The following is a 25,000-nucleotide window of genomic DNA, read 5'->3' as shown; positions in this document are numbered from 1 at the left end:
TTCATAATCTTTGTCTTCCAGCAGTGAACATTGAATAGTAACCTTTTACCTGTAAAAATAAATTCTGCTTGCTATAATTGTACTGTTTTGATGAAAACATAATTCTGCTTTAAAAAAATATATATATGGAAATGGACTGTTTCCATGGTAGTGGTCTGTACTGTAGAATCCCGACTGAAAACCAGGAAATCTGAGTGCTCCATTTAGCGTGAGAATTCCTTGCGATATAATAAGAGGACATATTCTTAAACTTATTGGTCAGTGCATCACATTGTAATTTGTTATTTTGTAATCTTGAATATAAATTATTAGGCTTCCCTGCTAGCTGAGGTCTCTATTCTTGTGCTTTTGCCGAGCTGACAAGTACGCGAAAAGAGACCCCTACTATGGGTCGATGAACTCACTGTGTTGAACGTGCACAGCATTAATACTTAGCTACCGAATCCTCACCTGATTTTTCATGTTGTGTGGGCTCACTTAACCCTTTCATCCCCGTAGGGTTCCCCATTGACGAGTAAAATTGTCTGGCGTTAGACAGAGTAAAATCTATAAGTGGCACTATTGGCAGTGAAAGGGTTAATGGGGACATAGTTTTTGGGTGAATCTAGCTGTTGTTAATGGGGACATAGTTTTTGGGTGAATCTAGCTGTTGTTAACCCTTTCAGCCCTGTGGGGTTCCCCGTTGACGAGTAAAATCGTCTGGCGTTAGACAGAGTAAAATCTATAAGTGGCACTATTGGGAGTGAAAGGGTTAACAACAGCAGACTTACTGTAAAGGAATGTGCGGGACACAGCAGACTCAAGTCACAGTTGACAAACATATCAAGGGGCATTTGGAGTGTCATCCAAGGTTGTGGATGGCGGGTGGATCAAAATGAGTTTCAACACATGGAAGAGGTGTCTTTTTCCATACTCATCAGCCCAGCAAACACAAAAAGAAAAGACACCTCTGCTAGTAGGAAAATGTTGAGGTTAACTATCAATAGAGTTATTTCAGTAGAGTTATGACTTAGAGTTAGAGGTAACGACTGCCAAAATCCTGAATTCAAGATTTTGGAAGTCAAATCTTGAATTCCAAAATCTTGAATTCAGGATTTTGGCAGTCCAAAATCGTGAATTCAGGATTTTGGAAACTTAACTCCAACTCTATGACATAACTCTATGAAAATAACTCTAAGAATAGCTGTCCCCGAAAATGTTTAAGTTTTTTTTTTTTTTTTAGTTGATTAAATTAAATTTGATTTAAATTCTCGTCATTCAATTTTTGCATTTGTCTCGGAAGCAATCCCATAGTTTGAAAAATCATAAACGGATTTATACAATGCTGAAGGCCATTGCAGAATACTTGGCCACACTACACCACATGATACAATGCATTATTCACACAACTGACAAACAACGTAGTCTTTCTTGAATGTGTTTGTATGACCTTTTTTAGGAGTAGATGTTTGGAAGTGGATTGTTTCCATATATTGTATGTTGTCTCATTTACCGAAGCTGGAAGGGAAATAGAGCTGCTGCAGCTCCTTTAACCCTCTCTGCCTTATTTGATGCCCTATTAACCAGCAAAATCACCAGGCATTAGCCTAAGGAAAATCTGTATCTTAGGATTTGAATGCGTAAAACGCAAAATTAATGCTTATAAAGAATAATTGATACCCCTTATCTCTGGGCTAGTTTGCAATAGTGGCACCAGAATAAGCACTAGAGGCATGTCCGCACTCGTCATACTGTAGTTTATTAATGTCTTCTGTCCCAAAAAGGTTTGATTATCAAATAGCCACTATCAAAAATACCATAATATTCTTTGTTTGCCCCTCCAAAATTTTGCATAAGCAATGTTTCCAGTTTTTCTTGGGACCATTGTTAAGTCCCAAGAGAAAATAAAAACAATGTTTATGCAAAATTTTGGTTGGACAAACAAAGGGTATTATGGTATTTTTTATAGTGGCTAATACCTTTGCATGTTGCTGCTTGGTCGTTATTCTGTATACCTTGTATTAAATTTTGCAAATCAGCCATAACGTTGGAGTACCACATCAAAGGCATGATGTGATTGACAAGGGTTTATAACGTTTTGGGGATTGTCTTTTTAATGATCTGCCAACCATCAGTCTGAATTTATTGATAGCTGTTAAAAAAAATAAATAAAAATAATGATAGTAATAATAATAATAATAAATAATAATAATAATAATAATAATAATAATAATAATAATAATAATAATAATAATAATAATAATAATAATAATAATAATAATAATAATAATAATAATAATATAATAATAATAATAATAATAATATAATAATAATAATAATAATAATAAATAATAATAATAATAATAATAATAATAATAAATAATAATAATAATAATAATAATAATAATAATAATAATAATAATAATTCTACCGTCTGGCCGAGCCGGGAAGAGTTTCGTCGAAGAACTGGCTTTTTGGATCAGGCAATTCAATGTCATTTCCGACCTGAACTCAATCGCTTTAAAGGCCTTCATGGTACTTCCAACCCTGATCCTGCAAAAGCCTTCCGCAACTTCTAAAAGTAAAGAGCATAGCGCAGCATTAAAGCGCCGTTTAACACTCTGGAGGCAAGGAGATCTTAGCCAGTTGCTCAGCGAAGTGAGATTTATCCAGAGAAAGTTTAAGAGTTCGAAGAAGGCAAGAACAGTGGAAGATCTTTCTAAGGTTTTCGCAAAGCTTGTTATGCAAGGAAAACTGTCAGCAGCTTTAAAACTGTTGGAGAATGAGAGTTCATCAGGTTTGCTCGATCTATCACCTGCAGTCCTGCAAGGGCTAAAAGACAAACATCCAGAAGCCGCTGAGATTGCAGAGGAGAGCCTGTTACACGGCCCGATCAACTCTATCCCACCAGGTGTGTTTGACCTCATAGATGAGGAAATGATTTTTAAGTCAGCCAGTAGAACCAAAGGCTCCGCGGGACCATCAGGAATGGATTCCGAAATTTACAAACGGATCTTATGCTCAAAGAATTTTAAGAACGAAGGGAAAATGTTAAGGGAAGAGCTAGCCATATTTACAAGACAACTACTCACAAAGTCGTACCACCCGTCTTTGTTGGAGGCATATACATCATGCAGGCTTATACCGCTCGACAAAGATCCGGGAATTCGTCCAATCGGTGTCGGAGAGGTTTTGAGACGGATAATAGGTAAAGTAAGTAATGTCGCGATTGATTGATAGGACAAACATACGTGTCCTATTTACATTTTTGCAGTGGGCTCGGACATCAGCATACTAAGGGCGCCGATGGCAGCCGCTATCAGTCCATTTATGAGCCCACTGAACCCTCCCAACCCATGATGAGTGATGATGTAAGTGAGTGATGAAGATAGGCCACAACACCGGGAACCACGTCCCCTACTCTTTTCGAATAGTGTGTGGGTTCTTTAACGTCCCACAGTATTATATGTGAACAAGGTTTGTGAGACGGGACCTCCGGTTTATTGTCCTTATCCGAGAAGACTTGAAAGTCTAATCATTTGCAGATGTCATTACAAAGACAGCACTTTCTCCTCAGTTATTTAAAGACCCTGAGTGTTGGTCCGGCCAGAGTTGAACTCACGACCTCCCGCGTGACAGCCCGGTGCTTAACCAACTGAGCCACCGGTGCGCGGTGGCTCAGTTGTCCGTGTTCCTTAAAGAGGATATCAAGGATGCTGCGGGGCCCCTACAAGTTTGTGCAGGCCACAGCGCAGGGGCAGAGGCCGCGATACACGCCATGAGCCAGGTTTTTGATGAGGAGGGGTCAGATGGAGTACTGTTGATCGATGCAAGTAATGCATTTAACCAAATGAACAGATCTGTAGCTTTGCACAACATTCAGATTTTATGCAAGGAAATGGCGCTTTATATAATAAACACCTACAGAAGCCCATCGAGACTTTTCATCTGTGGGGGAGGTGAAATACTCTCACAGGAGGGGACAACACAGGGCGACCCCCTTGCTATGGCTTGGTACTCGGTTAATACATCAATGATGATTTATTATTTGAGAGCACACTGCCCGGGGGTTAAACAAGCATGGCTCGCGGATGATTCGGCAGGCGGTGGAGTAATCACATCGCTTTACGATTGGTACAAGCTGTTGAGTCAGGAAGGAGAGAAGTTCGGTTACCTTGTGAATGGGTCAAAGAGTTGGCTTATAGTAAAGTCAGAGGAAGCTGCCGCAGAAGCAGCGAGAGTATTCGGTGATGAAGTTAATATCACTATTGAGGGTCAACGTCATCTAGGAGCGGTCATTGGATCACAAGAATACAAGGATATGTATTGTAAGGAGAAAGTGCGTGCATGGAAAGGGGAACTTGAAACACTATCAGAAATTGCTAAGAATCAGCCCCACGCAGCGTATATCGCTTTTACGAAGGGGTTCAAGTCCAAGTTTACTTATTTTCTTCGCACAATTGAGTCATTTGAGGACTATATCGACCCAGTCCAGGAGGTAATCGACGATCTACTACTTCCAACATTCTTTGGCCAGACAGAGCCCCTTCCCGACGAAGTGCGCCAACTCGCTACCTTGACAACGGCCCAAGGGGGACTAGGCGTGCCGGATCTGAGATCGGAAGCACCACAACAGTTTACCGCATCAGCATCAATCACAGCCGCACATGTAGACTCCATAACAACTCAGAGTACCATCATGATAACAGGCGAAAATTCCGTAGAGGAGCTGAAACGTCACCACCAGGCGCTAAAGGCCGAAAGGGAAAAGGCAAAAATGGAGTCGATTGACTCCACCCTCTCCCCTGATCTTCTTCGATTGGCCAATCAAGCAAGAGACAAAGGGGCCAGCTCTTGGCTTAACGCGATCCCCCTCAAAGATCAAGGTCTAGCTCTTAACAAGCAAGAATTCAGAGACTCTCTGCGGCTACGTTACAACTTGCCTCTCACCGACCTACCAGCCCAGTGCGTTTGTGGGGATAGATTCAATGTTGGCCACGCCCTCTCTTGTAAAAAAGGAGGGTTTGTGGCACAAAGGCATGATGGTGTACGAAACCTACTGACATCATTCATCACCAAAGTTTGTAAGAATGTGGAGGCGGAGCCACGCCTCTTACCTCTTGACAACGAACGGATGCATCTTAGAAGCGCAGTTACCAGCTCAGAGGCACGTTTAGACATCAAGGCGGGAGATTTCTGGTCTAGAGGAGTTACAGCATTTTTCGACGTCAGGGTCACGCATGTTAACTCCAAATGTAACCAGAGCAAGCCGACAACCGAAGTCTTTAAAGACCAAGAAGAGGAGAAAAAGCGGAAATATCAGCAACGAGTGCTTGAGGTCGAGATGGGATCCTTTACACCCTTGGTTTTCGGAACGAACGGTGGGATGGGAAATGAGTGCCAACGATTTCTTAAGCACTTAGCAGACAAGTTAGTACAGAAGGACGGTGAGCCCTATAACAACGTCATTAATTGGCTCAGAACTGTCATCTCATTTGAACTCTTAAGATCAGTACATGCGTGCGTAAGAGGGTCCCGAGTACCTTTCCGGAATATAGGAGACTCTCTTGACGATTGCCGGATTAATGTCGCCACCGCCGGCATTTAAATTTTTAATTTAATTTGAGTTTTATCATTATCATTATTATTATTATTTATTTTTACCAGATACATGTAAGATTCAAGTTTGTATGAAAGAGTGCTCAATAAAGTTTGTTATTATTATTATTATCATTATTATTATTATTATTTTCTTTTTTTGAAGTTTTAAAACAGAGAAATACTTAATTGCTTGTAAATTTATAGTTCTTACCTTTTGGAGATATTTTAATGTTTGTAAATATTTTTATCATGGAAATAAAGTGTGCAGTTATTATTTAAATTAAAAAAAAAAATAATAATAATAATAATAATAATAAATAATAATAATAATAATAATAATAATATTTTATAATAATAATAATAATAATAATAATAATAATAATAATAATAATAATGGTCGCCTGTTGAATTTTGCGTTGAATTAGAAGAGGAATTTAAGAAGTTAGAAACAAATCCTTGACATTTCCCCCTAAAGACCCTTTGCAAATCACCAAATGATTTTCCTTCCTTTTCCAGACGACCTTGGTAACCCCATGGAGCCTATGGCACAACAGTACAACAAGTTTCGCCGAGGAGACATGGACTTAGATGATCGACTTGGCGAAATGGAGTTTCTTTACGTTCTGCACCCTGAGAACAACCCTCAGAGCATTAAAGACTTGGTGGATGATATGATCATGACCTTTGATGTCAGCCAGGATAAGGTACATGTACATTTGTGTAAAGTGAAAATATGATTTTTTTTTTTTTTCGAGGAAGCGCTTCAGGGGAATTCACGTGGGGAATTGGGTGAGATCTCGGTCCATTTTGCTCTCGGCTGGCTTTGCAGCTTACTATGGAGTCTCCATGAAACCCTCAGCTCAAAGAAGGCAATTGGTTTTTGGACCTTTTCAAAAGCAACCCTGTCCGAGTCTCTGTTTATGCAAATAAGCTTTCTTCATTCTGAAAAGAGGAATCTTGGCACTGTCACTCGCTCAGAAAATGAGGCAGAAGAGTCAAAAGACTGAAGTCAAAGTACATACCCAACCCATCTAATCACAACAAACGACTAATCATCAGTCTACACGTACACGTACATGTAAGTGAGGCACTTGAGCTATAGTGCAGAGTGCAGAAAAAACATGTACAACCAAGTCACTATGATCCTGCCTCTAATTGCCAGAGAGTGCGCAATGCTTCCTTTTTTGGCGATCACCAAACTTTGTAAGGTTAAAAATGGGAAAAAGAAACGCCCTATGAGGGATGTTTGCTATTGGCTGGGAAAAATCCGCAAATTTCACCAAAGGAATGGGATGAAATGGTTTCCATGTGGCATTTCCAAACTTTGGCTATCATGGTTTGCCCCTACGTTTCGGAGGATCACCTGGTTTGGAGCAACCGTCCCAACTCCAGATAACAATCCATTTGCAGGGTTGTCATTAAGTTTTGAGGCAGGTGTACAATGTAACACTTGATGTTTCACACGTAACATGTACATGTAAATACATGGGCTCCCTCAGAAAATTCTTCAAATTAGTCCGTCGGAAATGCATTTACCAGCCCTCTGAGGTACAATCAATCAAAAATTGATGAAAATAAAACAGGGCAAAAAGATAAACTTCACATTGAATAAAGATATTTACTAACCATGTGGAAATGGTCATGCATCACAGAACCGTGACAGATGGTCAGCGGAATCCCATTTATATCAAGTACGGTGCATTGATATTGATTTTGTTGCTGAAAATGGCGTAGGAATCCAACAACGATCGATCGGGGCTGTTCTCCAAAGGTTTTTACAGAAAATGTTTGGATTTTTACCAAAAACACGTCTAAGAATCAGGAAGACAGACAACACAAGGCAGTAATTGTATTTTCTTTAGAATCTGAATGTTTATAGATAAATTTCAATTTGCTTTGCGCCATGAATATTCATTCTGCAGCAACCATCACCCGTAAAATTGACGACTGGGCTCAGCCGTAAGAGGTGTTACGGGCAACGGCCCCTTATGACAGCCCTGATTTGTACTTGCGGTACCTTTCCATTTAAACGTTTGTTATTATCATAACCCGGAAACTGAACTTTCCGGGTTTTTACTATGAACAAGGACTTTTGGTCAAGCGAAAACGCCCAGTTGATGTTGATGTTCATTCCTACTATCCGTAGGTGCTAACAAAGAACGAGTTTATTCGTCTGCCTCCTGGGGAAGTCGACTCACCGGAAGAAGCCGATAGTGACCAAGAATACGTCAAAGAGTGAGTACGGTTTAAATTTGTCTATTAAAGGCACCCGGTTTTTTCTGCCATCCACGAACTGTCAATTATTTGCGAGTTAAGGCGCACTGGCATGCTAGTTAAGGTAGAGTAAATTCTTTCTTGAAGAGGCCGTGATTCGTTTGTTCCGCGTCGAGAGTACAGACGTTTCGGAGGTCGTAGGTTCAATCCTGGCTGCGACTCTGATTTCCTTTTTCTTTCCTTCGCCCCTTGCCAAGCAACCAGAACGTCAGCTTTCCGGAGTGCACATTACCCATCACCGTTATTATTAGAGAATTACGACCTTTCGCCTATTTCGTGAACTACACACATTCACAGAGTTTTGCTTTGTTTTCTTTTGTTTTGTTGGGCTAACGCTCGAAACGTCAGCTTTTAGAATCTCTGTACGGTGGCCAATTTACATTATCAACTCCGTTGATAAACCAAATTTTTGTATACTACTCCCCCACCGACGCAGCACCACAGTTTCTTTAGAAACTACCCTTCATTCATTTGTTATTCAACCGCTGCGACCACTAACCTTGTGTTTTAGTATTTTTTATAAAAACTACACGTAACCCATAATCCCTCGATTCGCTCTGACGAAGGGCTAACGCTCGAAACGTCAGCTTTTAGAATCTCTGTACGGTGGCCAATTTACATTATCAACTCCGTTGATAAACCAAATTTTTGTATACTACTTCCCCACCGACGCAGCACCACAGTTTCTTTAGAAACTACCCCTTCATTCGAATAGCATATGCACACTTAAGTTCCTCCTTGCGAGTTTCTACTTCGTGACTCCTAAAACACCTTGGTCGTGTAGAACAATACCAATACCACTTGCGCGCCCGTTTTATCAATACCGATACCACCTTGTGCCCCCGGTCGAGGAAATCGAGATTGATTGCCCCTACAATATCTACCAATTGATACATTTACCCTTTTTACGCGGGGGCTTCGAGGTTTCCCCCTCGGGCCAAAGTCTGCGTGGGTAATTAGGAATTTTAGATATTTTTTAAGCTAATACGCTTGAAATTGCTAAATTTGTGTTTGGCTTCCACAGTGATCTTCTGCCTCCACTCTTTCTCTATCTGTTTACGGCATACAGTCAAATTCGAAGATATGACACAAGGACAGCCAGTAAATTATCGAGTGCATTCCTGTCGTACTAACATCAAGAAATTCATAATTCTTTACCAAGGACCAACAAACTGGAATTGTCTTCCTGTATCTTTGGCAAAGTGGTCAGGCCGTCCTATCTTTAAGAACAAAGTACTAGAGTTTTTAATGAAAATATTTTCTGATTTATCATAACTGCGAGGATCATAGCTTCACTTGATGAATTACCCTTCGCGCACACCTTCGCAGCCCTTATTTCTTATCATATTGTGATGTCGAGGTGGCCTCTTTTGTAGCCTTGGTGGTTTCTTGAGGTCGCCTCGCCAAACAACATACTGTACTCTAAAATTCTTTTAAATATCAAGGCTAATAAACGATGATGATGATTGTGAAACTAAAACCCTTCATCCTGTCTGTGATATAGTCGAGTATGACTGGTGAATCTCCTGTGATTTTCCTCTTAGGCGCGAGGAAGAATTTGCTTCAATGGACGAAAACGGCGACGGTGTAGTCACACAAGAAGAGTTGGCAAAGTACCTGGATCCAACACACGAACAGCGTGCTATCAGCGAAGCGAAATATCTTATAACAATGGCGGATCGAGACCGCGACGGTTACATGTCAGAGAAAGAAATGCTGATGAACTATCAGCTATTTACGGGAAGTAGCATGGCCAATTATGCTGGCTACTTACACGACGAATTTTAGGACAATTGCTTCGCTTTTGTGCAGAACAAACATCGTTTCTTACTTGTTTTAAAGGGTTTTAAGAAATGGCGGCTGGGTATTCTGAGGTCCACCACAAGGACAGTCATTTCCGCAACTATCTGGTCTGGTTCCTCCTCGCGAGCGCCGGTTTCTTTCTCGAAACAGCTGCTGGTATTCGAGCCATGGAAAGTCGTTAATTAAGCACAGGCGCTTCTGTCCGATGACAGCATCCAGAGTCGAGTGCTTTCCCTTTCAGTCAAAACTACCCGCGGCCAAGAATAAGGAAGTTTACTTTCTGTGCGTCAAACGTTTCCCTAAAAACCGATGTTCACAACCATATATCTGGTAAAAATAATTTGCTTTTCGTTGCACTGTGTCAGCGAAGGGTCTGGGAACCAAATTTCCGCCAAGTGTTTTTATAGGCTGTATTATCACCCGCTGTTTCGGAAAATGAGCCTGCACAGCACACCCCCGAAAAACCGAACCTGAATGATCTGCGGAAATCGAGCCTAGTGTCTTTAGTTTTGTTAAAATTTCAACTTGGAATATTGCGCCTTTCATCTCGGTTGGCAGCTCATATTGTACGATCGCATCAATTGTTTCCAATCGCGTTGAGTAGCGAAATTTCCAAGCGTAATAACGTCCAGAATTTTCAAAATTTAATCAACAATCGTTCCATGCGCTCATGTAGGATATGAAGATGGTTTTATCCAAGTTAGCTCCGAACGCCTCGTTGCCTACATGTATATAGGCTCGACTGACCAGCCGTTATGTGCGCCCGCGTTACTCCGCGCACACCACAGCTTTATCACAGGTCCAGCCAATTGTATTTTCTCCCAATCAGAAAGTCGCCTGCCTGCCAAATACAAAATACAATTGGCTGAATACAAAATGCAATTGCGACGGGTGCTACGTCACGGAAAAACGACGCGGACCCGTGATCCAGCCGTTCGTTGGGAGGAGGATGTTAATCGCACTCACAAAACAGGGCTGGAATTCGAGCCTAACGTGTGTATTGACCATCTCTTTTCCATCGCTCATGGAGATAATTGTTGCTAAATGCTTTATCCCGAGTTTCCTTATTAACTTCAATCCAAGTTTTACCTCCAAATCGCTCTTTGCTAGTTAATTACACCATTCTCACAATAAAGAATAATATAAAATAAATATCGAAAGAAATAAAGACATTCTGAGTTTTATAAATGGAAAACGCTCGTTAGTTGCTGCTTGTAGTGTCTCCTTTCCTGTGGTGCAATTTACCGTGCAATGTAGTTATTAATGTTTTGCGGGAGTAGTTTGCTGACAATAGGCCATTTTACAGCTGTTTGCTCAGCGACCTAGCCTATGAATGGTTGCGAGGCTGCCGGTGACCTTGTATTGATATAGCCCCCACTGCTTTTATCATGTAAATTGTGTTGTTGTAATTTCTAATTAGCCTGTATGAACATTACAAAAGCATGAACGTTCGTATCAAAACAGGGTCACCAGCAGCCTCGCTTCCATTCTTAGGCCAGGTAACTTAGCTACATCTGTAAAATGGTTTATTCTCTATTTTCACATTCCCCATAACACTCTTTGTCGTATCTGATCTGACTGAGCGGACCTTTTTATCAGGTGGGGGCAGCAAACATATCGTGAGGCATGCGGTTTGAAGAGTCCCGTCCAAGGTTGTGGACGGCGGTTGGGTAACAGAGAGTTTCGACCCATGGCAGACGTCTCTCTTCCTGTACAATGCAAAAAAAAAAAAAAAAGGAAAAAAACCAAACCTCTGCCAGCAGGGAAACTCAAGGCGCACACTCAATGGAACATTGCAACACTAGAGTTTTGAAGAAAGCAACCGTGGACAATCTTCCTGTCGGTGTACGTTGGATCTATGGCTTGATCTGATCGGCGTAATTACAAGTTGAGAAACTAAATATTTTAAGCAAGAGCTGATACAACGTGGATTTGATTTTTGTGGTGTACTATATTTCGGCTGGCCAAACAAGCCTTCTTCAGGTACAATGAGAGTTTACATTGAATTGCTTCTATATGTACATATATAGTAAATGGATATTGACGTAATACTGGCAAAATGTGATAAAACATGGCAGTTACAACGAATTTGAATTCAAATACTAAGAATAACGGGAAAAAAACCGGAGATGACTCTAAATAATAAACTGAAATCTAATACGTTTCTTCGCGGATATTAAGACCGTTGGGATCAATTGTCCTGCCTTTTGAAATTAAAAAAAGCTTCCCTGGCCTTACGGATGGAGTTTCTGTTAGAAAATATTTTTTCGATAGGAATTAATTGTATGTCCTTAGAGATGCTGTGGGGAGAGGAGAGGAAATGTTCTGCGACTGTGGTAGGTTTGGATTTGGTGTTAGCGTTATCTAAAGTGCGGCGGTGTTCATTAAAACGGTCTTTTAAACGTCAGGATGGTTTGGCCTGCTGAAGAGGGAACAATTACACGTCACCTATCGAAACTGGGCTGGAAACCCCTAAGAGACCACAGAGATGCAGCCACCTTATGTCTTTTCTACCAAGGACTTAACCAACTGGCGAACATTTCAACAAACAATCTATCCCAACCCTCAAGACATTCCCGTCATATGCATAATAAACACTTTAACGTTCCTTTTGGTAGAACTAATATTTTCAAATTTAATTTTTTGCCTAGAGCAATTAGGCTGTCGAATATATAGATTACCTTCTTTTGCAGTAAATTCTAAGTTGGACATCGCCGCTTTCGAGGTCCTAGTCAAGGAAATATAATTTCTCATGCGCTGTGCATATATATTCAAATTTGTAGGTTGCACTTATCATTAAAGTGAAGTGAAGTGAAAGAAAAGCTCACAATGCCGGATTACATATAGTTGTTACACATATCAGATATCAGAATTCTTTAGATATATATTAAGGACTGATAACCTAAGGTCCGCTCAAGCTTAAAGTGCCCTATATGATCGCCCTATATGTAAAGGAATCCAGGTGGCCCTCAGATTCCAGATCCCCAGTCCATGGGATTCCGGATCTCGAACGGTGGATTCCGTTCCCCGAGTCGTGGATTCCGGATTCCAAGCTCACGGGTTCCATCGAAATGGATCCTGGATTCCATCGAAATCCGTGAATTCTGGATTCGGGATTCCAAAGCCTCACATTTGCTGGATCCTCGAATTCCTGCACATCTGGCGATGATGAAGTTTCGTACTTTTGAAATTCGGATTAGAATGAAATGAAGTTGAAAATATCATCGCAGTAAGTTGAGCAGCTTAAGCACTTGCAAAAGAAGGCCGAAAAAATCCTACAAGGAAAGGTTACGTTTATAGAAACGTTGGCCGTGTAGCACTTATATCCTAAACAAAGTTAACTGAATAGAGGGTAATGTGAAGTGCTAGATTTCTATCCCATATGAACCATGTGAGCGTTAGCCCTACTGATGGAAATGGGCCCACACAAGGACAGAGAAAAACTCTGACCAGGGTGGGAATTGAACCCACGACCCTCGGGCTAGATCTCCGCCGCTCTACCGACTGAGCTACAAGGTCAGACGGGAGCAGGCCGTGGGAACTGAAGACGCCAAAGTCACGGCAATGGACATGTACGTCCATTCAGTTAACTTTGTTTAGGATATAAGTGCTACACGGCCAACGTTTCTATAAACGTAACCTTTCCTTGTACTTGTTGTACATGTCCATTGCTGTGACTTTGGCGTCTTCAGTTCCCACGGCCTGCTCCCGTCTGACCTTGTAGCTCAGTCGGTAGAGCGGCGGAGATCTAGCCCGAGGGTCGTGGGTTCAATTCCCACCCTGGTCAGAGTTTTTCTCTGTCCTTGTGTGGGCCCATTTCCATCAGTAGGGCTAACGCTCACATGGTTCATATGGGATAGAAATCTAGCACTTCACATTACCCTCTATTCAGTTAACTTTGTCGAAAAAAAAAATTAATCCTAGCCTCCTTCGCAGCCGTTTTTAGGCTCGTCCCTCCCGGGACGAGCCTAAAAACGGATCGAAGGAGGCTAGGATTTTTTCGGCCTTCTTTTGCCAGGGCCTTCTTTTGCCTTCTTCTTCACCCGCCAGGGTGTTGACCTACTCAAGCTTTGATACTGACGCTTCTTTTCTTCTTGAGTTTCTCAGATGAAAAAAATCTTAGATCTCAGCGTAATTACAAAGAGCTTTGTTGGTCTATAAATCCATTCATGGCCTTGCCCCGGAGTATTTACTTTCCAAACTTGCGAATCGTAATGATATCACGCCATATTCACTCCATGATTCTGCCAATAAACTTGCTGTTCCTTTACCACGCACAAACCATTTTCGAAATAGTTTTTATTACAGTGGGGCGGTTCTCTGGAACACTCTGCACTAGTATGTCAGGAAAGCTGAATCTCTGATTTTTTTTTCGAACTGCCTTAATTAGCTTAGTAATAGACACGGCATTCATGGAAACCAGGTTTTAATATTGGCATAATAGTATTTTAGATAGATTTTATTGTAAGCATATTATATAATTTTTATCCTGGTAGTTTATAGTTTTGAATTTTTTGTGTAATTTTATGCCTTTAGCCTGACGAATTTTTTTACCGTGGATGAATAAAGAATACTTGCTTACTTACTTACTTACTTACTTACTTACTTACTTACTTACTTACTTACTTACTTACTCACTTACTTACTAGCAGATATGGACCCTCTTTCACGGATTCGGACCCCCCCCCCTGAAAATAAGCATTCTTTTGATTAAGGTAATACAATTACTTTGCAAATTGTTCTTGGTTGTAAAAAAACTTCACTTGACACTCAAGTCTAACTTTACTTTTTCTTCTTATTGAATATTAATACGAGAAAGTTTGGTTATAAAGGAAAGGAAAGGAAAGGAATTTTATCAACGTGGTTAGTCGTTCGAGCGCTGGCACACTAATTGGAGACCCTCTGAACTGAAATTAACAATTAAAGCAAATCAAGTCAAATGTTGGTTTTTGAGGAGAGGGGAAACCGAAGTACCTGGAGAAAACCTCTCGGTGCAGAGTAGAGAACCAACAAACTCAACGCACATAAAAAAGCAAGTGCTCTGACCACTGCGCCATCCCTGCACCCCAAAAGAAAAAAAATCTTATGAAGCCTTGTAGTCAAGTAAACTTTCAACAATGCATTTTCCAATCTGTAATGGGGGTCCAAATCCGTGAGGGGGGACTTAATCTGGTAGCAAATTTAGTCCGCCGGGGGTCTAGGGGGGGGGGGGGGGGAGGGGGGGGGAAACCAGTCTGAGTTCATTGACAGGCTGGCCTCATGTAAGTGCATAAAAAGAAATGCATGGAGGCTGATACGGAGTCATGCAGTTCTGAGTTTGTCTGGGCCAACTTTGAATTTATAGGATGGATGCAATTAAAAGAAAGTTAACCTAGTAGTTTTGAATGACATTTATTTTAAGGTATTTCTGTTACACATGGATCAAGATAATAGACGCTGAAGCTAGGTTGCATTTAAACTCGAACAGAGCACAATGACTTTTTAAACGTTATTTCCTTTTCTTTCCACCATCTCTCTTAGTATCTGATTTTTCTGGGCGTGGTCTCTGCCAATCCAGCGGATGGTTTCTGTACATCGGCCAAGGGGGTAAAACCAGCTGAGGAGAAGAAAGTACATGTAAATTGCATTGCACATTTCTGTCATCAAGAGACACGACTTTGTTATTAGCTAAGGGTTTTTGCCAGCGATGCAAGCATGCACACTAATAACATATATGTATACAAATGCAATAACTTGTGGTCAACAAGAGTATTTTGTCCCAAGGAAAGGTATTGCTGGTTTTCACTCACGTGATCAACAGCCATGTTTTTCAACGAAAACAAAAGAAAGCGTTTGCATAATAATAGAGTTAAATTCCCGGAGGATTTGGTCGGGGCACCAACATGGTCGCCTTTTCTTTGTTTAAGGGCACCTACATGGCGGTCGTGACGTCATGTGAAAACCGAGAATTGTAGCTTACAATAATAATTGGGTTGCCAGTGAAAACCAACCCAATAAACCTCCGTATTTGTGGCAAACTGCAAGCACTGATTTGAGAATTTGCTATTTGTCCAGACTCATTGAAACCTTATTGATTTCAGCTATTCTTTCGCTTGTTAGCCACAGTTTGTACTAAAAAGAGAGAAAATAAGCAATTTATTATTTAAACCAGCATTTTCATGTTTTTGTTAAAAACAACAACAACAACAGCCACCTGTCGTTTGCTGCCAGCACCTCTGCATTAAAGCAAGCAGTACTTTTGGGAACCCGTAACAAGTTACATCACTGATTCTTTCCCAGGTACTGGTACACACATAGTCGACCCTTGTAGGTGTGTTTTATGTCAGACCAGAAACCCATAAGGGCTGAAACGTGTAACGGCCCCTTGCGTTCTGGAAAACAAGCTTCTGAATATTCAATTTGCTAAGTACCATATTTGGAACAACAAGAGCGAGGGGTTTCCAAATATGGTACTTAGCACTGAAACATTCAACCAATCAGTTTGCACTGAATATTCGGAAGCTGTGAACGAGCGTTACACGTTTCAACCCTTATGGGTTTCTGGTCAGACTCTATACATAATTATGAAATAATTCCAATGTGCCTTTCAGAACTTTGCAATATTACAACTGTAGCCACACCACACAACCACCATACACAGGCCACCTATTTGTCAGCATCATACCACCCACTACCAGACTACTATGCTGGAGATAGTGGGTTACCTCCCTCCTGACTATTAATCTTTCAGGAGTGAGGGTTTTAAAATAACTGATGAAGTAGAAAAGCGCTGCCTTTGTTTGCAAATGGTAAGATTTTCGAGTCTTTCCTGACAACAACTACATGTAGAAATCATAAACCCAGTTTCTCAACTCTTGTTCATAAAATTCTGTGTGACAATTTTTATTCCTCCTCAATTTTTACTTTCAACCTGTACCATTGGTGATGATAGCCTAAACGAAGTGGTAGAAATTGCTGGAACTTCTTATTCCCATTCCACAGGAGTACAAGAAAACATTGGGGCAGGAGCACATTCTACTACTATTTACAAGTCAACAATTTCCTTCATTTCTTACCAAACAACTCAATATAAACCCAGCAGCAAGGACTAAAATTGTTGCACTAAACTGTTGAATGTAGTAACCCCAAAGGAAACCAGCAGTCTGCAATCAACAAAAGATACATGTACAGTACATGGATCACAAACAAAGATGAAACTATTCCTTTGCTATGAACTACTGCGTACGGGGACTTTAGGTCTGCCATTGCCTGACCGGGATGTTTTTTTTTTTAATTTGCTGGGCTACTGATCAGTAAACAATTGCAAACATTTAACTTACGAAAAACCATGTTTCCTTACATATAATACAAACAGTGCAGCAATATATGTATTATGCAAACAGCTGATTGACAGCATTAATTTTGCTGATAACCCTACACTGTACAAGTATAATCAATGGAACACGTCAATAATCAAATTATGGATACAGCTGATTGATAACATTAATTTTGTTGATAGCCCTACACTGTACAAGTATAATCAATGGAACACGTCAATAATCAAATTATGGATACAGCTGATTGATAACATTAATTTTGTTGATAGCCCTACACTGTACATGTATAATCAATGGAACACGTCAATAATCAAGCTTACCCCAAAAGATATAATGATACCATGGAAGATTCTTTCTGCTAGTTTCTGTCCTTCATAGTCCTATTTAAAAACAAAAAATTACAGAGTTATTACTAAAACTGATAAAACAGCAATTCCTGCATAGCATGGACAGGACCATCTGAACCTTTGTCCGGGGCTGAATATTAATATTATTTATTTTTTAATTTCCTGCAGAACCAAGAAAACTTGGTACTTCAAAGACATGAGATAGCAATGAAGCCACACAGTTGCCAGTTCTCAACTGTGTGACCTCATAGCTCAGTTAGTAGAGCATTTGCCCTGGAGGATGGAATATCATCGCAGAGGTCATACATTGTAGGTTTGAATCCCGTTGGACAGGGTTCATGCTGGAGTTTGTAAATAAAATCCAGGGGTATTCAAGGAGTTTCCAAAAACCACAAATTGAGTTTTCAATTCAAGGAGTGCTTGAAAGAAGATTTCTACGCAATACATCGTGTTTTAGTGTTTTCTTTGCTGAAAAAGCCTCCCTTGATATTCTTCCCACATCCTGCGAGTTAAGTGCATGGACAGGGATGTTAATTTTTTCATTTAATGTTTCCCCAATAGTCAAATTTGGTCTCAATTTAAATAAAGTATCTCTAACTTAGCACGAGGCAATCTCAAGAATCTTTCAAGCAAGCAGTTTCCCACCAAATCTCATTCTCGTCACCAGAGCCTTGGATCGACCCAAGGCTCTGGGAAACTCTCTGTAGGAGAACATGCACCGTAGGGCTCTTATAGCCACAAAAATTGGCTATTTGAACCTTACAGCACTTGCATACTTCTCATGCTAACATGAACGCACCAATTAAAGATGCTTTTGATTGTTCTTTATGAAAACCAATGAGAAGACACTTTGTTTCAGAGCTCTACTCTTGACTGAGGGAGAGAAGAGCTCTGGGGTCGAGATTGACCATATCCCTTTTTTGAAGTCCAAAATGAAATTCCAGGGCTTTTCAAGGTCTTCAAAGAACGAGTAGCACGAACCCTGGTTGGAGACATCAGGTGTCTATAAAGTGACAATTGCTTTGAAATTGCCCAATAAAGAGCGAGGATCACTCCGTTCTTTCCTCTTACAATACTCGTATAAGTTCGTACAATTGGGGCTATGGCTCCATTTGTACTAACACTGTGACATCATCCTAGCCATCATACGTGTATATACAATGGAAGCTTTAATACTGTGGATGATTACAACTGGGTTGAATTCATCCTTTGCCAGAGAAAGCTACAAAAAGAAGATATCAAAATTAACTTACCATATGAACTGGAATGCGTTTGACCCAGTTCCACATCGTTACAGTTTCAATCTAGACTAGGGACAACTCTTCCAAATAATACAATCGATTCAAATAAAAATACACGTCTGACTTAAGGTGATATGAAAAAGCAATCTTTTAATCCAGCGGAACTGCATTACTCATGCGTAGTGGAAGTAGCTTGACCATTTGTGTGGTTACCAAGTTTGTAATGGCGGGTTTCTTCGAATGTATGAAGTGTCGTTTGAAGTATTTTGTTCTGTCTGCGCAGAAAATCATGCCGTGAATTGAGCTGAGGCGCGCATTTTTTAAGCAAGATGAACTTCTCTGAGCTTTTCAAACAGACAAAACAACTGAGCCGATTTTCTCCTAATGGGAAATACATGGTAAGGTCATGAAACTTGACAGAAATATTAATCGCTGTACAAAATTGTGTTCATGTAAGTTTAAATTCGTTTTTGAGTATGAAGTTTGTATCTGCCTTATTTTCACGTAGGCCAATTGTGTTCAATATCGGTTACTCGTAAGAGATGTGAAAACCCTTCAGATTCTTCAGCTCTATACCTGTTTAGACGTTGTTCAGTGCATAGAGGTGAGCTGTTATTTGTTTATATAAAGGCCATCCACTCTTTTTTTTCGTTTACCGTCGAATGCGTTTCCTGATATTGGATCGGTATGGTCAGTCGGATTGAAAAAATAAATAAAATTAAAATTAAAATAAAATTAAAAAATCACAAGAAGTCTCAGAATAGGAGGTCTGGTACCCAAGCATCATTGCTTTGGGGCTTGGAAACAACCCAAAATAAATATGGCAGAAAAGTCGCTTGATGAGAATGACGTCAAAAGTTAATATTTACATATTTGAATGAACATATTTTATTCCTTTTTTTGCTATGTTGTTACTTACAGGTATATATATGCTGATTTTTCAGATTAAAAGTTCTAACTATTTAACCCTTTAAGCCCCGAGGGGTTCTCCACTGACGAGTAAAATCGTCTGGCGTTAGACAGAGTAAAATCTATAAGTGCCATTTGGCACTATCGGGGCTGAAAGGGTTAAACGGGGACATAGTTTTTGGATGCTGTTAGCTTAACCCTTTAAGCCCCGAGGGGTTCTCCACTGACGAGTAAAATCGTCTGGCGTTAGACAGAGTAAAATCTATAAGTGCCATTTGGCACTATCGGGGCTGAAAGGGTTAAGGACGGTGCCTACTATTGTTATTGCGCATACGTTCTGAGCATCTTGAGGTACTTGGATTTCCTATCGGTGATGCTTACTAATACAGGGATATTTTTGCGCAGTTTAAAATTATGCAGGGAAAGTAGATCTTAGTAAGTTTTATTGGTATCCAAAAAGAAAATTGCGGGCAACCATGCATTTTTCAGAGATAATTAAGCTTCAATTTGAGAAAGAATGCCATATATGGCTTTGTATTTTAAAGCTTTTTACAAATATTGTTCATGAATTATCTTTGAAAAATTCGTGGTTACCCCCAATTTTCTTTTTAGGTTTCAGTAACACTTGTTAAGATCTACATTTCCCGCATAATCAAAAACCGGGGCAAAAATACCTTTCAGTTAGTAGGCACCGTCCTTAAAGGGGAAAATGGTTTAACGACATGTACATAAAAACTTTTTTCCTGAATGCCAGAAATTTTGGTTGGCCGTACAAAGGTAAACGAAAATAAAAAGGGGATGGCCTAATGTTCTAGAGCAATCATTTTGATTACCGGGGACGGTAATGCACAAGGAAGTGACATTTCCCAGCGGTTGTGATGTTGTATTTGTATGCAGACTCGCGCTTAAACCAACACCTGGAGTTACAATAATTACTTATTGATTTTATTTGTAGCTCAATACTACACTGTGTATTTATAAGAGGGTATAAAAAGCATACTGTATTATCCTACTCTCTGGCTTTTTTTTCTGGTTGTCATCCCTTTCCGGATCAAAGATTATGAACTGACAGTCTCTCAAAGTCTGGTAAAATGACTGGATACAGCATTCATGAAAAACAAAATAATACAATCTCTTTTGGTCAAGTAAACTCTGCCTGCCTTTTAGCAAGCGGTTTCCCTTCTCAGTGTTGCTTTGACCTAATAACTTAGGGGAGTCAAGGTGGCTTAGTGGTTACCTATCGGGCCTCCCACCACTGCGAGCCGGGGTTCAATTCTGGCCTCGGCCAGCATGTGGGCTGAGTTTCAGTCGATCTCAACCTGACTCGAGGGTTTTTCTCCAGGTACTCCGGTTTTCCTCCTTATCAAAATTGACTCACAGCTAATTAACATCTAGCTGTGGTGCTGTGCTCCGACACCAAACATGGACTGTATAGCGGCAGCCAGAGGCGCCTTTGTATGCTTTCAGTCCGATGTCTTGAGCCGCGCCCTTCGCAATTCAGTCCTCGACTGCAAGTAAGGGTGATTAGCACTGGCAATATTTATTTATTTTATTTAACTTTACCGGGTATGTGCCTCTGAGTCAAGAGGCTCAAGAGGCTGCAGGTTAAGTCTGCATTTGCATAGGAAAAGTAAAGAGGTTTGTGTAAAAGCAAGACAGAGATCCTTTTAATACTTCCTTTAAAATAGAACAAATAAATAAATAAGAGGCCAAGGAAAAATTTAAAATGTCCATTATTTCTTTCGATATACAGCCCTTACATGTATGTAGTTACACATGTACATGCTTAAATACATGTACTAATAACTACACTGTATGGTTAGGTTTTTTCCTTTTTTTTGCACAATTTTCCTTGCAGGTTACAGGTGTATATGTCTTTTCCTTATTTTGATTCTTTCTCCACAGTGGTCATCCGATTCTTTGTACATTCTTTGTGGAATGTTTAAGCGAGGGGTCGTACAGGTAGGCTTTTTGCTCAAGAACAATCAGTAATAAAATTTAAAACTTATGAACTCTAATAATATAATGATGAAAATGAAAAAAAGTGGTCCTCACACTCAAAGTTTTCGGCAATCATTGACGTAATCATGAACTTAATGCAACTGATGCAACTTACATCAATGTATATTTTTGCTTAATTATTTTATTTAATGTGGGTCAAAAACAAAAACAAAAAAACAAAAAAAAAACAATGCATAAACGTTGTCTATATAGTTTGATTTTTATTTTTTTAACAAAGAAAGAGAAAAGACAATAAGCAAGACAAACTTTATACTAAATTTGGAGGTATAATTTTTTTTATTTGTTTTAGGTATGGTCACTGGAGAAACCTGATTGGACATGCAAAATTGACGAAGGTCTTGCTGGATTGGCATCTGTGAGGTGGAGTCCAGATGGACGACACATTTTGTCTACTGCTGATTTTCAGGTATATTGAAGACTTCAATTTTGTTTTAATGAGTCTGTCATGAAATGAGAAGTGGCCAGGGAACCATTGATCTGGTTAGCAAATTTTTATTTAAAATCCTTTTTGTTCTTGTTCTCCCTTGCTAGTTGAGAATCTCTGTGTGGTCCCTTGTTAGCAAGTCTGTCAGCTATATAAAGTACCCTAAACATGCTAATGCAGGTACATTTTTGTGTATGGAATTTTAATATTGTTTGTACATATCTTTTGGGGAGAGATACTGTTTAATGGTTTTATTTGCCATGGAAGGTTCATTTTTGCTGTAATCAACTACACCTGTACATGATGGTTGTTATCGTATAATAGGGAGCTTAAGATCTATGACGACGACGTCGTCGAAAACGCCAGAAAACAATGATATCATTGGTTAAAAGAGCATAAATAATCGTGCTGCACGTGCGGCACGGATTTTAGCTCATATTTTTGCGGTTCTCTGCGTGACGACGACGTGAAATCACTAAATTTTAGGTTTTGACGACGACGTTAGCATGCAACAGAGAATCTTTCATTCTCTATTTTCAGTCTGAAACCGCTCGTACCAATTTATTTTTAGGATATTTCACCCACATTGTACGAAGTGAACGAGATGGAATAATCGCGAAAGACTTTTACTGGAGCGAAGTTCTATTTTGAGGTGACGTTTTCGTTGACGTCGCCGTCGTAGATCTTAAGCTCCCTAATATTATGTGAGAGACTACTTTATGAAAGACACCTACTCTGTACTGTATACTGATTAGAAATAATTATTTTGAGATTGAAGATTAATTGCTACTTTGGCAGCACTGCACTGCTATCACAAAGGTCATGGGTTTGCCAGGAATTGCACTCAAGCCTGAATTTTTTTAGACTTTTCTTGAATCGCTATTACTTGTAGCACTCATTACTGTGAAGATCCTCAAACTAAAATACAATGCTTTTTGTTGTATGGGTGGAAAACAAGAGTACCCAGAGGAAAAAAGCCTGGAGAAGGGTCAAGAACCTGCTGAAACTTATCGCACTTATAGTATCACACGTAGGTGCAAACCTGGTCCGTTTTGGTGGGAGGTGAGCACACTGACACCACAGTATGGTGTCCCTGTGCTTATCCACAAGAGTCAAAGTGATTTAATGTCTTGCCATGAAATAGATACATTGCAGAGGATATTAAATGACTGTGCAGAGATACGAACTTTCTCTTCGAGTGTTGAAAGCACTCACTCATGAAATAAATTATTATTTTTTCAACACGAGAAAAGAAATTTCGTATCTCCAAGTGGTCTTGTAATGTTCTGTTTATTACATAATGGACCAATGAAATACCAAACCATTTCACTTAAATATATTTTGTAGTGCTAATCTAGAACAACGGCACAATTTATTATGTTACCGTAGCAATGGTGGTCTTTTCACGTCAGAAGATCACATGTGAAGATATCATGTTTTCGTGCGAAAGCGCACATGGTATTTCATTGGTGGTTGATAATATTATAATAAAAGATGTTTTTGATTAGGCAGTCCAAATGGCCAGAGCTAATTCCATTTTCAGTGGTTTAAAGCTAGTGGGATTACGCAGCACATGCAGCACTTACTGTAGAAATTCACTGTGACTTTACCTTCTTCTTCAGTCTAGAATTACACCCACACCTTGCAGGAGAGATAACTGTGTCCAGAGGACACACGACCGTAAAACGTTCACCATTGCATTTAAAAGCAGTGAAACACACAAAGAAAGCTTAAAGTTTTTATTAAATTAATTTATTTTGGATTAGGGCTTGAATTTAGGAATGATGGGAAATACATGGCCTTGGCTGAAAGACGAAACTGTAAAGATTGTATCAGTATATTCTCTTGCTCTGTCTGGCAGCTAGTAAAGGTAAAATTTAATGGAGACCAAAGATGTACACACAAGTACATGTATATTGTACAGTATTTACATTGTATACCCTAACAGTACCACCCTATTTAATAGTCTTGCACTGATCATGTGCTGTTGTATCTACGTGTAGCAGTAGGAAACACCGGCATAATTGGTTTCTGTGCGGGGATACACTGTACATGTACATTACATGTATTTTGAATTTGATCAAGGGCAACCTATCAGTTAAAATGATGAGACCTGACATTGAACTGCTAGTTCATCCTTGCCATAGATTAATAGTTCTTGTTACATGTACTTTAATTTGTGCTTGCAATGTTAAATGTATGTGGCTTTTAGAAAGTGTAAGTTGAATAAAGCAGAACACTTTGCAGTCTTGTGGAAGTCAAGGGCTTTGTTCTGTGTTTGTGACTGTCCTGCATGTTATTGACTGTTTTGAGCAAAATGATTCATAGTAGTTTAACCTATTGGAGTCCCCATTCCATTATTTTCTGTGACATTTTTAATAGGCTTTCTTGAATCACTGAAACATATTTGTATAATTGCATCTGATCTCATGCCTGAAGTACTGTTTGCACTTTTCTTTTTTTGAAAGCATTTTGAAGTGGACACAAAAGATTTAGCTGACTTAGCATGGTCTCCTGACGGAAGGGTTCTTTGTCTTTGGGATTCACTTTTAAGGGTAATTTCTAAAAGTCCCTTTTCTTTTTTTATTGTCGAAGAATTGTCTTTGAAGATGATACAGGTGTATGTGTTTTAAATAAATGAGTGGACTGTTTCTGGAATAAGTACCCCATTTGCAAACTTGAGGCAAAATACATGTAGAGATAATATTATTACATGTATTTTACATGTCATGACATCATCCACATCCATTTTTACAATCTGTGGTCAGGATACATATACATGTACATATACATATAATAATTATTATTATAATATTTATATCCTTGGACTAAATAATAATTATTAGAGTTATGAAATAATTAGTGACAAGAAAATTTAATGATAGCGTTTTGACTGTTCTACGGCCATTTTCAAGTCCAAGTTCAAGATCATAAAAAAATTTGAAGCAATAAGAGGCTAAAAATATTCGCTTAATGATCCATTGACATTAAGACAGAAATTGATTTTATCAAACGAGTTGATAAAGGTCGAATAACCACCGTGAAAGATTTGGAAAGCTGACGTTTCGAGCGTTAGCCCTTCGT

The 25,000-nt window shown here is 39.6% G+C and overlaps 4 protein-coding genes across 4 annotated transcripts in view; 3 read left to right on the top strand and 1 right to left on the bottom strand.

The window, feature by feature from the left end:
* Positions 1-10,852, top strand: part of LOC137997623 (45 kDa calcium-binding protein-like) — a 12,647-nt gene extending 1,795 nt beyond the window's left edge. Inside the window, exons 2-4 of the mRNA XM_068843712.1 lie at positions 6,097-6,284; positions 7,727-7,815; positions 9,399-10,852. Coding sequence (XP_068699813.1) covers positions 6,097-6,284; positions 7,727-7,815; positions 9,399-9,642 — 521 coding nt within the window. The 3' untranslated portion in view covers positions 9,643-10,852. The remainder of the gene's footprint in view (positions 1-6,096; positions 6,285-7,726; positions 7,816-9,398) is intronic.
* On the top strand, positions 3,947-5,853 carry LOC137997622 (uncharacterized). Its single transcript, XM_068843711.1, has one exon. It carries the CDS (start codon positions 3,986-3,988, stop codon positions 5,585-5,587), a length of 1,602 nt encoding a protein of 533 aa, XP_068699812.1. The 5' UTR covers positions 3,947-3,985; the 3' UTR covers positions 5,588-5,853.
* Positions 10,853-15,032: 4,180 nt separating the features above from the next.
* Positions 15,033-18,703, bottom strand: LOC137994989 (signal peptidase complex subunit 1-like). Its single transcript, XM_068840565.1, has 4 exons — positions 18,574-18,703; positions 17,294-17,353; positions 16,713-16,799; positions 15,033-15,253 (listed from the first exon to the last, which is right to left on the bottom strand). The coding sequence occupies exons 1-4, from the start codon at positions 18,607-18,609 to the stop codon at positions 15,146-15,148; spliced, it is 291 nt and encodes a 96-aa protein (XP_068696666.1). The 5' UTR covers positions 18,610-18,703; the 3' UTR covers positions 15,033-15,145.
* A 77-nt stretch (positions 18,704-18,780) lies between these two features.
* LOC137997621 (WD repeat-containing protein WRAP73-like) overlaps positions 18,781-25,000 on the top strand; it is a 20,541-nt gene continuing 14,321 nt past the window's right edge. Inside the window, exons 1-7 of the mRNA XM_068843710.1 lie at positions 18,781-18,959; positions 19,070-19,165; positions 21,376-21,432; positions 21,782-21,898; positions 22,024-22,096; positions 23,683-23,786; positions 24,385-24,471. Of these exons, the coding sequence (XP_068699811.1) occupies positions 18,891-18,959; positions 19,070-19,165; positions 21,376-21,432; positions 21,782-21,898; positions 22,024-22,096; positions 23,683-23,786; positions 24,385-24,471 (603 nt within the window). The 5' untranslated portion in view covers positions 18,781-18,890. The remainder of the gene's footprint in view (positions 18,960-19,069; positions 19,166-21,375; positions 21,433-21,781; positions 21,899-22,023; positions 22,097-23,682; positions 23,787-24,384; positions 24,472-25,000) is intronic.

Source organism: Montipora foliosa, chromosome 3 (genome assembly GCF_036669935.1).
Source record: "Montipora foliosa isolate CH-2021 chromosome 3, ASM3666993v2, whole genome shotgun sequence".
NCBI classification, from domain to species: domain Eukaryota; kingdom Metazoa; phylum Cnidaria; class Anthozoa; order Scleractinia; family Acroporidae; genus Montipora; species Montipora foliosa.
This window is presented reverse-complemented; position numbering and strand designations above follow the sequence as displayed.